This window comes from Heterodontus francisci, chromosome 24 (assembly GCF_036365525.1).
Source record: "Heterodontus francisci isolate sHetFra1 chromosome 24, sHetFra1.hap1, whole genome shotgun sequence".
In the NCBI taxonomy this organism is placed as follows: Eukaryota; Metazoa; Chordata; class Chondrichthyes; order Heterodontiformes; family Heterodontidae; genus Heterodontus; species Heterodontus francisci.
Genome location: NC_090394.1, coordinates 59,746,902 through 59,759,816, shown reverse-complemented (window position 1 = coordinate 59,759,816; position 12,915 = coordinate 59,746,902). Strand labels below are relative to the sequence as shown.

At 43.2% G+C, this 12,915-nt stretch overlaps 1 protein-coding gene across 1 annotated transcript in view; it reads right to left on the bottom strand.

Moving 5' to 3' along the window:
• Window positions 1-8,853, bottom strand: part of rhbdl1 (rhomboid, veinlet-like 1 (Drosophila)) — a 234,147-nt gene extending 225,294 nt beyond the window's left edge. The window contains exon 1 of the mRNA XM_068056862.1: window positions 8,659-8,853. Within this exon, the coding sequence (XP_067912963.1) occupies window positions 8,659-8,853 (195 nt within the window). The remainder of the gene's footprint in view (window positions 1-8,658) is intronic.
• Window positions 8,854-12,915: the final 4,062 nt, after the last annotated feature.

The window sequence follows — 12,915 nt, the reverse complement described above, 5'->3', positions numbered from 1 at the left end:
AGGCATATGGAATCCTTTCCTTTATTAGCCAAGGTATAGAATATAAGAGCAGGGAGGTTATGCTGGAACTGTATAACTCATTGGTTAGGCCACATCTTGAGTACTGTGTGCAGTTATGGTCACCTCATTACAGAAAGGATGTAATTGCACTGGTGAGGGTACAGAGGAGATTTACGAGGATGTTGCCAGAACTAGAAAATTGCAGCTATGAGGAAAGATTGGATAGGCTGAGGTTGTTCTCCTTGGAACAGAGAAGACTGAGGGGAGATCTGATTGAAATATACAAAATTGTGAGGGGTCTGGATAGAGTGGAGGTGAAGGGTCTATTCACCTTAGCAAAGAGGTCAGTGATGAGGGGACATAGATTTAAAGTGACTGGTAGTAAAATTAGGGGAAGATGAGGAAAAACTTTTTCACCCAGAGTGTGGTGGGCGTCTGGAGCTCACTGTCTGAAAGGGTAGTTGAGGCAGAAACCCTCAGCTCATTCAAATGGAGCCTGGATTTGCACCTCAAGTGCCGTAATTTGCAGGGCTACGGACCAAATGCTGGAAGGTGAGGTTAGAATAGGTGGATCTTTTTCAGCCAGCACAGACACGATGGGCCAAGTGGCCTCTTTCTGTGCCTTAAACTTTCTATGATTCCTGAGGGAGTGCAATGACATGGGCTGAGAATGGAGGAGTCCATCCATCTTATGTGCGTCACCAAAGCTCAGAGCTCTGAGTGCATGAGTTCGTCCATTGAGAGAGTGACCAACCTTATGGACAGCCATATTAGGCAGCACTCTCAGTGCATGCAGGAACTGCGTACTGACATTCACACAATGCATGCCACATTCTGTAGCATGGATCAGTCAGTAGCGCTAGTGATGCAGAGATGCTTGGAGTGGATGCCAGTTGCGTCCCAGTTGGTGCTCACCTCCAGCCATCTACAGCACCAGCCAAGGGCTGAGGCAGTCACTGAGGAGGATGAGGGGGTTACCCCTCACAGGACGCCATCATCATCATCTAACGAAGGCAGCAGGACCCAGTGACGGACAGTCTCTGGAAGTGCCCCAGTTGGGAGCTCCACGACAAGGACGACTGCCATGTGCATTTCAGGCAGAGAAAAGTGAGCAGTTGCCTCCACCTCCTCCAAAGCCTCAAGGGGAGAACTGCGTAGGAGTGGCCAAGAGCAGAAACTACCACGACGGATAGAGCAGTGAATGGGTCACTGGGGTGTCTTCTACCTATAACTGTGCACTGTTTTCCTTTATGAGCATCATGTAAATATTGGGACATGAAGCCAGATACGTAAGCCTCCTTTGATTAATGGCGGGACAAAAAAAGAGGTATGAAGTGGTGAAGGCGAGTAAGGGTCGGTCTATGGTGATGGTGAAACCTCAGGGCAGATGTTTACATGTTCCAGGCTGCGTCTTCAATAGACGTGTTTGCCAGCTCAGAGTGAATTCCAGACCATGCTGTTCCTCTTTGGTCAGAGAGGCTCAGTCAGAACGAGCCTGAATCAGATGATACCAAATATTAACGGCATCCTGCCAAGACCCTCAAATCTCCTGTCTGGACAGCCACCTCTCTGTGCAGTCGGGGCACCTCAGTGTTCTGCATCTTCCCCTCCACCTCCTTTTCCTCCTCCCCTTCCACGTCCCGCTCCTCCACTTTCTTTGATGAGCTTTGTTCTTCCAGGGGCCTCACCCTCTTCAAGGTCCACACCTCTCTGGAGGGCCATATTATGGAGAGCACAGCAGACCACCATAATGTGCAAGACCCTTGCAGTAGTGTATTGCAGGGTGCCACCTGACTAGTTCAAGCACTGGAATCACATCTTCAGAAGCCCGATGGCCTGCTCAATCGTTGTCCTAGTCAGTAGATGGCTTTGGTTGTATCACCTCTGTGCCTCTGTCTCAGGCTCTCGTAGAGGGTGAGTAGTCATCTCTTCAAGTGATATCCCTTGTCTCCTAGAATCCATCCACAGAGTTTGGGAGTGGAGTGAAGAGCTGCTGCAGCTTGAACTGGAGGACAATGAAGGAGTCATGGCAGCTGCCAGGAAGGCGAGCACATACGTGGAGGAAGCTCTTGTTGTGGCCGCACAACAGCTGAAAGTTGAGGGAGTGGAAGCCCTTCTTGACGATGAATCTGATTGGACGGTCACTGGGTGCCTTGATGACCACATGATGCTGTGCACCTGGGAGAATCCAGCAATGCAGATGAAACCCACTGCCCTCTGTGCCTGTGAGGTTAAGTCTGTCTGGAATTGAATGCACTGTCCAGCTCTTGCAAATACGGCATCAGTAACCTGCGAGGTGCTGGGCATGCAGCCGCTTACGAGATGCCACCAAGGTCCACAGCTGACCCTTGGAAGGAGTCAGAAACGAAGAAGTTCAAGGCCATAGTGATTTTGACAGCTACTGGCAGGGCATGGTGAGCAGTACTGTGAGATGTGAGGTGTTCGGCGATGAGGGCATAGATCTCCGTGACCCTCTGCCTGGAGAGCCGCAGTCTCCTGCAGCACTGGTTCTCGGTCATCTCAAGGTAGTTCCTTCTTCCCTGGTAGATCCTATGCTAAGGTCTCTGTGTCCTCTACCCTCCTGAAGCCTGGGTCTCTGCCCTTCCTGCTTAGGGTGTTGCTCCTCATCACCCAAAATCTGAGAGTCATGCCCCCCATTGCCAGCTGCTGCCTTCCTTGTGATCAGATGGCCCCCCAATTTTGTTTGGCAGCATTGGCCACTCCAGTTATGGAGTCATTATGCCAGCAGGGTGACGACCCCTTGCACTGCCTGAACACATACTGACCACTCTCCCTGCAACCTGCACTGAGCTAATGGCACCTGTATGCCAATGGCTGAGTCCCCCTCTGCACTGTTCACCTTTTATGGGCCCCACCTAATTCCCTGGGGTGGCCATGACTGGCTCCCCGCTGTGTGTCCACCTCCATGCACCAGATCTGCCCCAGACAGCGTGCGTGCCCCTGTCAAAATCAGAACATGCCCCTTTCATGAGCTCCTTAACAATCTTAATTGCCTTTGTTAGTGGATCAGGCAGGATTTTGGGGCTGTCCTCCCCTGTCCTGGTGAAACTTGCCGGGCCAGGAACAGCATCGGGAGACCGCCACGCTGGCTGGCAACGGTATAGTTGTCCCCTGCCTGCCTCTCTTCCTGCCCCTGGTGCGACCTGAAAATTCAATCCTTTGTGTCCATTCTGACCTACCAATGCTGCCAGGTTGTGTGAGCATCTTGAGTGTAAGATTCAGCTCTCTGCTCTACCACCTCCGGAATAATCTCACATTTCCATGGAATACACCAGTATTTCCAGTTTCTGCTGTTTTCTCTCACTCTCCAGCAATAACTGAAGAATTTCACTAACAGTCGCTTCATAAGCAATAAGATGTTAATGAACTTTCCCACCTCCACCGCTATTTCAGTCTGTTTCCGACTAAAACCCTCATATGTGTCTTTGTCACCTCTAGAGCAAATTATTCCAATGGTCTCCTGGCGAGCTCCCATACTCCATAATCTGCAAACTTCAGTTCAACCAAAACTCTGCCACTTGTATCCTTTCTTGCACCAAGTCCTACTTGGCCATTATCCCATACTCACTGGCTTCCAGTCCCCCAACACCTCAAATTTAAAACAGTTCTCCTTAAATCCTCTCATGCTCCAACTCTTCCCTATTTCTTTAACCACCTCCATCTCTACAATCTGTTTTCAACTCTCCATTCCTCGAACTCTAGTCACATGCGCATCTCCCCCAGTCCTTTGCCCAAACATTGGCAGTCGTAAATCCAGCTGCCCCACTCTTGAATTTCCACCCCCACCAATGCCCACCCGCCATCACCTCCCCCCCCACCCCTGCCCCCCGCCCCTCCCCACAGCCCCAGTACCCCTGGCATATCCACATTCCTCTTCTCAAAGTGTACTTCTTTGACCAAGCTTTTGGTCAGTCCTCCTAATATCTCCCTTGTTGGCTAGGAACATAGGAATTGAGAGGTGAAAAAAAGACCAAAGTCCATCTAGTATAAACTTATACCATCTTGGTAGTCACATGATACAATAATAACAGGTTGTTGACTAATTATGGCAATCAATCATTATCAATTAGTCCGCCACAGAACCAGGCATGAGGCGAGGAAAACTTTCAGTGGTGCAAAGATTTGAGAACCATAACCAAAAATTGGTAGCGAAAAGTTACCTGTTCCTTCCAAACATGCTACACTTACCATATGTAATTTCTCAAATTACTCATATAACTCATCTCAAAATATTATTTTATGAAAAAAATCTATCCAATTTGCATTTAAATTAATCAATACTATCTGCTTCCGCCACTTACCAATCGCTCACTGAAATAATAGGGTAGATTTTGGCTTTTGGGAGCAGATGTCCAAATAGGTGTCCTGACACCACTCACCACCTTGAATACTGAAAATTGTCTGGTGCAGCCACCAACAAAGTAAGATACAGTTGGGGTCACAATCACATAGGGTTGGGGTCCTAGGGTGGCAGTGGCTCAGACTGTTTTCATTACACAAACTAATTGAACCTTTAGAGGGTCTCTTCTCTTTCATTGTCCAAGGAACTGATGAAAGCCAGCACCGCACAGGCTCCGACTAGTTCCTACCTTAAATCCTTATCCTAATTTATGTATTAGGACCCCAATTTCCATATTAAAATAGGGCCTAATGCCGGAATCAGGCAGGTGCTTTGGACACCAAGCAGCAGAGCTGCTCTAAAATGGATCCGGCCACATTGCTGGTGGTAACGGATGATAAGGCTACTCACTTCATTTTTAGGTTGCTACTGCCAGGCGCTCAAAATTGACCGCCTTGACATCACACACCTTATTTAGTCTCTTTAGAATCCCCAAAACAGCAATCATAAAACCTCTCACCCATCTCTTTTCCAATGAGAGCATGCCCAATTTACACTTCATAATAAGCTCATCACAATCCATTCCCTCAATCATTCTGGTTGTGTTCTTTCAAGAGTTGCAATATCCTTTCTGTACTGCAACGGCCAGAACTGTACACAGTATTGCAAGTGTATTTGCATCAATGATTTTAAAAGTGGCACGATTACATCACTATTTCAGCTTGATATTGACTCTTTAATGCATCCCAACATCTGAATTGCTTTTGCAGTTCTGACAGAAGGTTAACTCTTGTTTCTCTCTCCACAGATGCTGCCCGGCCTGCTAAGCATTTCCAGAATTTACTGAAATAAAAACAAAATATGCTGAAAAATACTCAGCAGGTCTGGCAGTATCTGTGAAGAGAGAAGCAAAGTTAATGTTTCAGGTCAGTGACCTTTCATCAGAACGATGAAAAAGAAGAAAATGAATCTTGACCTGGAGCCAGGAATCCTGAGCACAGTGGCTAAAATTGTATATGCTACAAAACTGAAATAGGTGTTAGACTGCAAAGCTGAACTGTATAAGATACAGGAGGATTTTAATCTACTTGGAAATTTGGCAGATAGGTGGCAAGCTAAACTCAGTCAAGAGAAATTGCTTTAAAGTTTGTCATCCAGGCCTCATGTTCCATTCACATCTTTTTTTTTCAATTTAACGATAGCGCCTTCCTGGATTTTATGTCCTCAATACAGTTTGCATTTCTCTTGACTGAGTTTAGCTTGCCACCTATCTGCCCAATTTCCAAGTAGATTAAAATCCTCCTGTATCTTATACAGTTCAGCTTTGCAGTCTGACACCTATTTCAGTTTTGTAGCATATACAATTTTAGCCACTGTGCTCAGGACTCCTGGCTCCAGGTCGAGATTCATTTTCTTCTTTAGGCTGCTCTAAAGTGCCTTCGTTTTTTTTTCAATGTTAATGATGCTACATAAATGCAAGTTGGTGTTTTTGTTGACCTCAGGTAGCTAGGTCTTTCTCTGAAAAACACTTATTGGCCTAGACTTTGCTCCGTGGGTGGAATCTAGAAGTTGCCTGAAACTGCACAAATTGTACTGATGTCAAAAAATGTTCAAGAATCTTCCCAATCCATTAGAATGCATCCATACTCAAAATGGGTGCAAACTGGCACAATTAAGTAGAAACAATCGGGACCAAGGAAATACCAAACCCACACCAGTATATTTCTTCTTTGAGTTTCAACTCATTTCACCATCATTCATGCACTTCAAGCATAGCATTTTAAGAACCTGCAATCGAGGCAGCTTTTCAATTTTTAATGTGACTTATATTTTGCCATAAAAATGCAATAAAGGAAGCACATAATCGAGAGCAGGTCTCAGTAAGGATAATTTATTTTAACAAACAATCAAAAATTGCAATTCAAAATGCTTTTGTTTCCAGCTGCACCTGAAAATCTAGACTCAATGTTGAGGGATCAGCGAACAAGTGCAATTAGAGAGTACTTGTATTTGAAAGGCAGAGGCATACCCAGGTCTGTGGCCGGAGATTCACTCAGACGGAGGGTTTGATGGACTTGGGCATATTGTAGTTACATGCATAATTCACTTATGCCCAAAATTTGGTGATTTGTTAAGCCACTTAATTGATTTGTGCCCAGGTTACCCAGATGCCCACTAACAAATGCAAAGGAAACTCTAGGCTGTCATGTTTAATGAAATGATAGCTTTGCCTTGGGTATGTGGCTACAAATCTCACACCCAGGATTTACCCAGCACTGACAGCTCTGTGTAAAATGTCTCTTCTTTGTGTCACATGGTCCAGAGCTACATGGAAAAACCCAACAGGCATAATGCCAAAATTTAAAAGTGGCATAGTGGAAAATATGTTGTAACAAAATATAACTTTTTCAATTATTTTTAAATAAAAGAGACATTTTGGCATGTCAAGGTTCTAACATACTCTTGGGTTTGAATAATAGAAAAACAACCACATTTCTTATTACAATTCACCATCCAAGCCCAGAACCTCCATCAAATAGAAAGACAAGGGCAGCAGGTGCATGGAAAACCAATCACTTTCAAGTTTCCAGCCAAGTCACTCAAACACCATCCCTACTTCCTTAATCATTGCTGCGTCGAAATCCTGGAATTCCCCACCTAACAACATTTTCGGAATATTGTCACCACATGAACTGCAGTGGTTCATGAAGACAGCCACCACCACCTTCTCAAGGGCAACTAGAAATGCGGTAATGTCCATGTCCCAAGAACAATTATAATAAAATGAAAAAAATTCCAATGGCTATTTCCTATTCATTTCTATCATACAGAATTACAATGAACCAAGTCACTTCCCCAACATGTCCAGTGTAAAAGATTTCAATAGGCTAAATTGTTTCCCATTTACTCTCCCTGTACCTAATTTCTTTGGACTAAATCAAACCTCATTCACTCCCATTACATAGAAATCCAATTAACTAAATCACTTTTCATTCATTCCCATTCCATAGAAATACAATTGGCCAAATGGCTTTTCATTCATTCCTATTATACAAAATTCCTGATTGAGCCATAGCTATTAACGGCCTAACTCTGATTGCAGTATAAAACAGCCCCAATTACCTACCTATGCAATAGTCCAGAACATTTCAGTCATTTTTCACACATTAACAGCTCTTTTAAGAATTCTATGTTGCATAATCAGGCATTCAAAAATAGATTCAGTTGTAGCATCAGTGATTAAATTAACCAAAGTTCATATATTACAAATTCCTTTAAAAAGATCAATCTCAAGAAATAATTTTTCAAGCATAACAGTTCTTGTAAAATTTGTAATTTTTATCAGCAATGACTGCATTAATGAGATCTTTTAGAGCAACATTTCTAACACACTTTAATCTATAGCTAAAAGATTCATAAAGTAATTTTACTTATGGCTTTGTTTGTCTAATTTGCATTTGATATGTTTTGTTAAATAATCCTTAGCATAGCCCTCTTTTTAAAAGATAATATAAAACAGACTAAGATAACATCAAAGCAAAGGCACAGTCATGTTATGGGAATTTAGAGTTAACAGGGCTGAGTTAAAAGAAATGAGCACCATAGTTATAGACAGAGCAGGTTTTTACTAACTTCTGTTCAATTCCCAGAAAACCGCACCTATTAATTAATGTATAAGTTACTTTACAATTGAATAAGGCCTTATGACCAGTGCCAAAATAATATTATAAGAGTTTGCGACTCTACATCCTACTCTCAGTGAGTATCTGCAGCTGACTGCTCTCCTGTCCTAATTTTTCTCCATCACTCTGTTGCTGCACTGCAATCTCTGTTTTGCTTTCTCTTTGATTTCTTTCCTTTCTTTCCTACCCTTAACTCTTATTTCTCACTTCCTTCCTAAGCTATTTTAATTCCGTGTATTTAGGGCTCTTTCCCTTTTCATTTTTAGCGCTTTTCCTCTTCACATTTTCAAATTCAGGACTTCCTGCCTCTCCTTATCCTCACCCATTCTGAGTGAAGTGCTGTTAGTTTAATAATCTGCTGCTTGACTTCCCTCTTACTTTTGATTATACTGAGTCTCATCTTGTTTTCCTACATTTTTGCATTTGCTCCCTCAGCTCCAGTGTTCGCACTGCCCTGACAGTAGCTAATTATTCAACCAGATAGATAAAATGTAAAAGGCCATATAAGATGTGGCTTGTGATTCATTAATATGAGATGACATTCAAAGTAATAAAAGATGAGAACTCTGGAATGTGATGATCCCAGTGTGGAAGGGTGACTAAAGACATACTGACCTGCTCCTGTATGAGCTGAAGCAGAGAGCTCCTATCCATATACAACCTTGAGCTTGCTGCACACACACCAGGCAAGAATTCTCTGCCTCTCCCAGCACTCAGACAGAAGCACAAGCACTCACAGGCACCGAGGATAGCTTGCAAGGCAGTACCGATCCAGGCCCTCTCTGCACAACGTCCTTCAACAGCCAACATCTACACAACAGAATGCCAACAAGCTCCTAGAAGAGATGCAGCCAATCATGTCCAAACAAATTGAGAGTGAGTGACATGGCTCGAACGTTCACTGTAGGATTTTTCACACAGCTGCTGCCTCAACAGCTCCCTCTGATGAGAGATAGTGAGCCCTGCTCGAACATAATTACACTTACTGCACTGATACAGAGGCTTTACAGCCACACTGCTGCTCTGCAGAGAAACAAGAGGTATACAGCATCTTAAAGACTCCAATATTAACCCTTTACTAGCTTCAACATGTATTTCATGTGTTTCCTCGAACAGATGGCTAATATTACATTATTTTATTTGATCAATTTTGGAAACAATTACATAAAAATCCAAAAATGTACGTCTTTTAAAAAGAAAAGATTCTTGTCTCCTTTTCCCTCTCTTTTGAGTCTCTGCATCAAAACTGAGTCAAGAAGGAAACCAGGTGACTTATTCCCAGTCCTCTATGAATGCCTCTTCATTGGAATTAATCATTAGGTGCAAACACATATCCTATTGTTACTTGTTACAGGGTTATGGGGGCAATGCTTTGTGCCATTCACGGGACAGTGGGGGCCTTTCGGCTCATTACACATAGCCCCTCAGCACAATAATCCATTCTAAATGCCATTTTGTCATCAATAACAAATTTTAAATCATTCCAAGTCAGAGCAATTATTTATCAATACCAGGTATCCAGCGTGTTTACACAATTTAAGAAAGGCTTATAGTAGCATCAGCTTCATTTCAATGTGACTTAGAGTAACTTCTGCCCCGAGAATACCACTGCAGCAGGAGTTCTCTTCCTTCAGTAGGCTATGCATCTCTCATCCTTTGCTTTTGTAGTTGCCATACACTTTTGCTGAGGTAAGCTCAGACAAGTGTTGTGCCATTTTTTTTGTGCACGTTAGGAGAAAGAAAAACATGGGGAACATGAAACAATTGTAATAAGGTTAAATCTGACCTCATTACTGTTACTTACAGCTGCACCCTGTAGTTAGTTATGCCGTTTAATAGACAAAAAATACAGGGTACAATGCAGCTTGTTCAATACGTGAGAGCAACAGACTATTCAATTGGTTTTCAGACAGGCTGCATGATGTGAATTATACACAGATACTTAACAGTGCACAACACCTTAATACTGCACACATTCTGTATCAAGGTCCACTTTGGTATACTTTTTATGACTCAGCAATTACCTTCTTTTTCACATACATGTAAGTGCATTGTTTTATTACAGCACCTGCAAACTAACTGTCCTCGAGCCTGGGTATAAAGTCTCAGGCATGACACTATTACATTTGGTTCAAAGGGTGGATTCTTCAAGTAAAAGTGTTTGGTTATAAACACATGGTACAATAGCAGAACACATTATGCCATGACTTATGCATGATCCCTTATGACAGAAATGAAACATTTAGAGTCATAGAGTTATACAGCACAGAAACAGGACCTTCGGCCCATCGTGTCTGTGCTGGCCATCAAGCACCTAACTATTCTGACCCCATTTTCCAGCACTTGGCCCGTAGCCTTGTATGCTATGGCGTTTCAAGTGCTCATCTAAATACTTAAATGTTGTGAGGGTTCCTGCCTCTACCACCTCTTCAGGCAGTGCGTTCCAGATTGCAACCACCCTCTGAGTGAAATTTCTTTTCCTCAAATTCCCTCTAAACTTCCTGCCCCTTACCTTAAATCTATGTCCCCTGGTTATTGACACCTCCGCTAAGGGAAAAAGTTTCTTCCTATCTACCCTATCAATGCCCCTCATAATTTTGTATACCTCAATCATGTCCCCCCTCCGCCTCTCTGCTCCAAGGAAAACAACCCTAGCCTTTTCAGTCTCTCTACATAGCTGAAATGCTCCAGCCCAGGCAACATCCTGGTGAATCTCCTCTGCACCCTCTCCAGTGCAATCAATCCTTCCTATAGTGTGCTGCCCACAACTGTACACAGTACTCCAACTGTGGCCTAACTAGCGTTTTATACAGCTCCATCATAACCTTCCTGCTCTTGTATTCTATGCCTCGGCTAATAAAGGCAAGTATCCCATATGCCTTCATAACCACCTTATCTACCTGTGCTGCTGCCTTCAGTGATCTATGGACAAGTACACCAAGGTCCCTCTGACCCTCTGTACTTCCTAGGGTCCTACCATCCACTGTATATTCCATTGCCTTGTTAGTCCTCTCAAAATGCACCTCACACTTCTCAGGATTAAATTCAATTTGCCACTGCTCCACCCATTTTACCAGCCAAGCTATATCATCCTGTAATCTAAGGCTTTCCTCCTCACTATTTAAAACACCACCAATTTTCGTGTCATCTGCGAACTTACTGATCATACCTCCTGTATTCACATCTAAATCATTAATGTACACTACAAACAGCAAAAAGTCCCAGCACTGATCCCTGCGGTACACCACTGGTCACACGCTTTCACTCGCATAAACAACCCTCGACCATCACCCTCTGCCTCCTTCCACTAAGCCAATTTTGGATCCAATTTGCCAAATTGCCCTGGATCCCAGGGGCTCTTACCTTCTTAACCAATCTCCCATGCGGGACCTTATCAAAAACCTTACTGAAGTCCATGTAGACTACATCAACTGCTCTACCTTCATCTACACATCTAGTCACCGCCTCGAAAAATTCAATCAAGTTAGTTAGACATGATCTCTCCCGACAAAGCCATGCTGACTATCCCTAATTAATCCCTGCCTCTCCAAGTGTGGATTAATCCTGTCTCTCAGAATTTTTTCCAATATTTTCCCAAGCATTGATGTTAGACTCACCGGCCTGTAATTACCTGGTTTATCCCTGCTACCCTTCTTGAATAATAGTACCACATTTGCTGTCCTCCAGTCCTCTGGTATCTCTCCTGTGGTCAGAGAGGATTTGAAAATTTGTGTCAGAGCCCCTGCTATCTCCTCCCTTGCCTCACATAACAGCTTGGGATACATTTCAGCTGGGCCTGGGGATTTATCGACTTTTAAGCCTGCTAAAAGAGCTAATATTTCCTCCCTTTAAATGCGAATATGTTCAAGTATATCACAATCCCCCTCCCTGATCTCTACACCTATATCGTCCTTCTCCATAATGAACACAGATGAAAAGTAATCATTTCAAACCTCATCTATGTCCTCCGGCTTCACACACCCATTGCCACTTTGGTCCCGAATGGGCCCTACTCTTTCCCTGGTTATCCTCTTGCCCTTAACATACTTATAAAACGCCTTAGGATTTTCCTTTATCTTTCCCACCAGTGTTTTTTCATGTCCCCTCTTCGCTCTCTTAATTACTTTTTTAAGTACCCCCCTACACTTTCTATACTCCGCTAGTGCCTCCGCTGTTTTCAGCGTTCTGAATCTGCCATAAGCCTTTTTTTTCCTGATCCAATCCTCTATATCCCTTGACATTCAGGGTTCCCTGGACTTGTTGGTCCTACCCTTCACCTTAATGGGTACATGTTGGCTCTGAACTCTCACTATTTCCTCTTTGAATGACTCCCACTGGTCTGATGTAGACTTTCCTACAAGTAGTTACTCCCAGTCCACTTTGGCCAGATCCTATTTTACCATATTGAAATTGGCCTTCCCCCAATTCTGTACCTTTATTTCTGGTCCATCTTTGTTCTTTTCCATAACTACCTTAAATCTTACAGAGTTATGGTCACTATCCCCAGAATGCTCCCATTTAATGGAGATTCATTTTAAATATTTAATAAATAGTATGAAATATTACACTTCTGACTACTGGCATTTCATTCATGTTTTACAATAGAATTTGGGAGTGCCATTTTTCAACAATGATAACGTATGATCACTGGTGTGATATTATGTCTCTTGTTTGCCATCACCTACAGATTTGTAGCTGATATGAATATTACTTAATGAGTGAGCTTGGTAGTAAAGAAAGGAAGAGCTTGCATTTTTACAGCACATTCCACAACCTCGACATCCCAAAGCACTTCACAGCCAATTAAGTACTTTTGAAGCATAGTCGGTGTTGTAATGTAGGGAAGCAGAGCAGCCAATTTGTACACAGAGA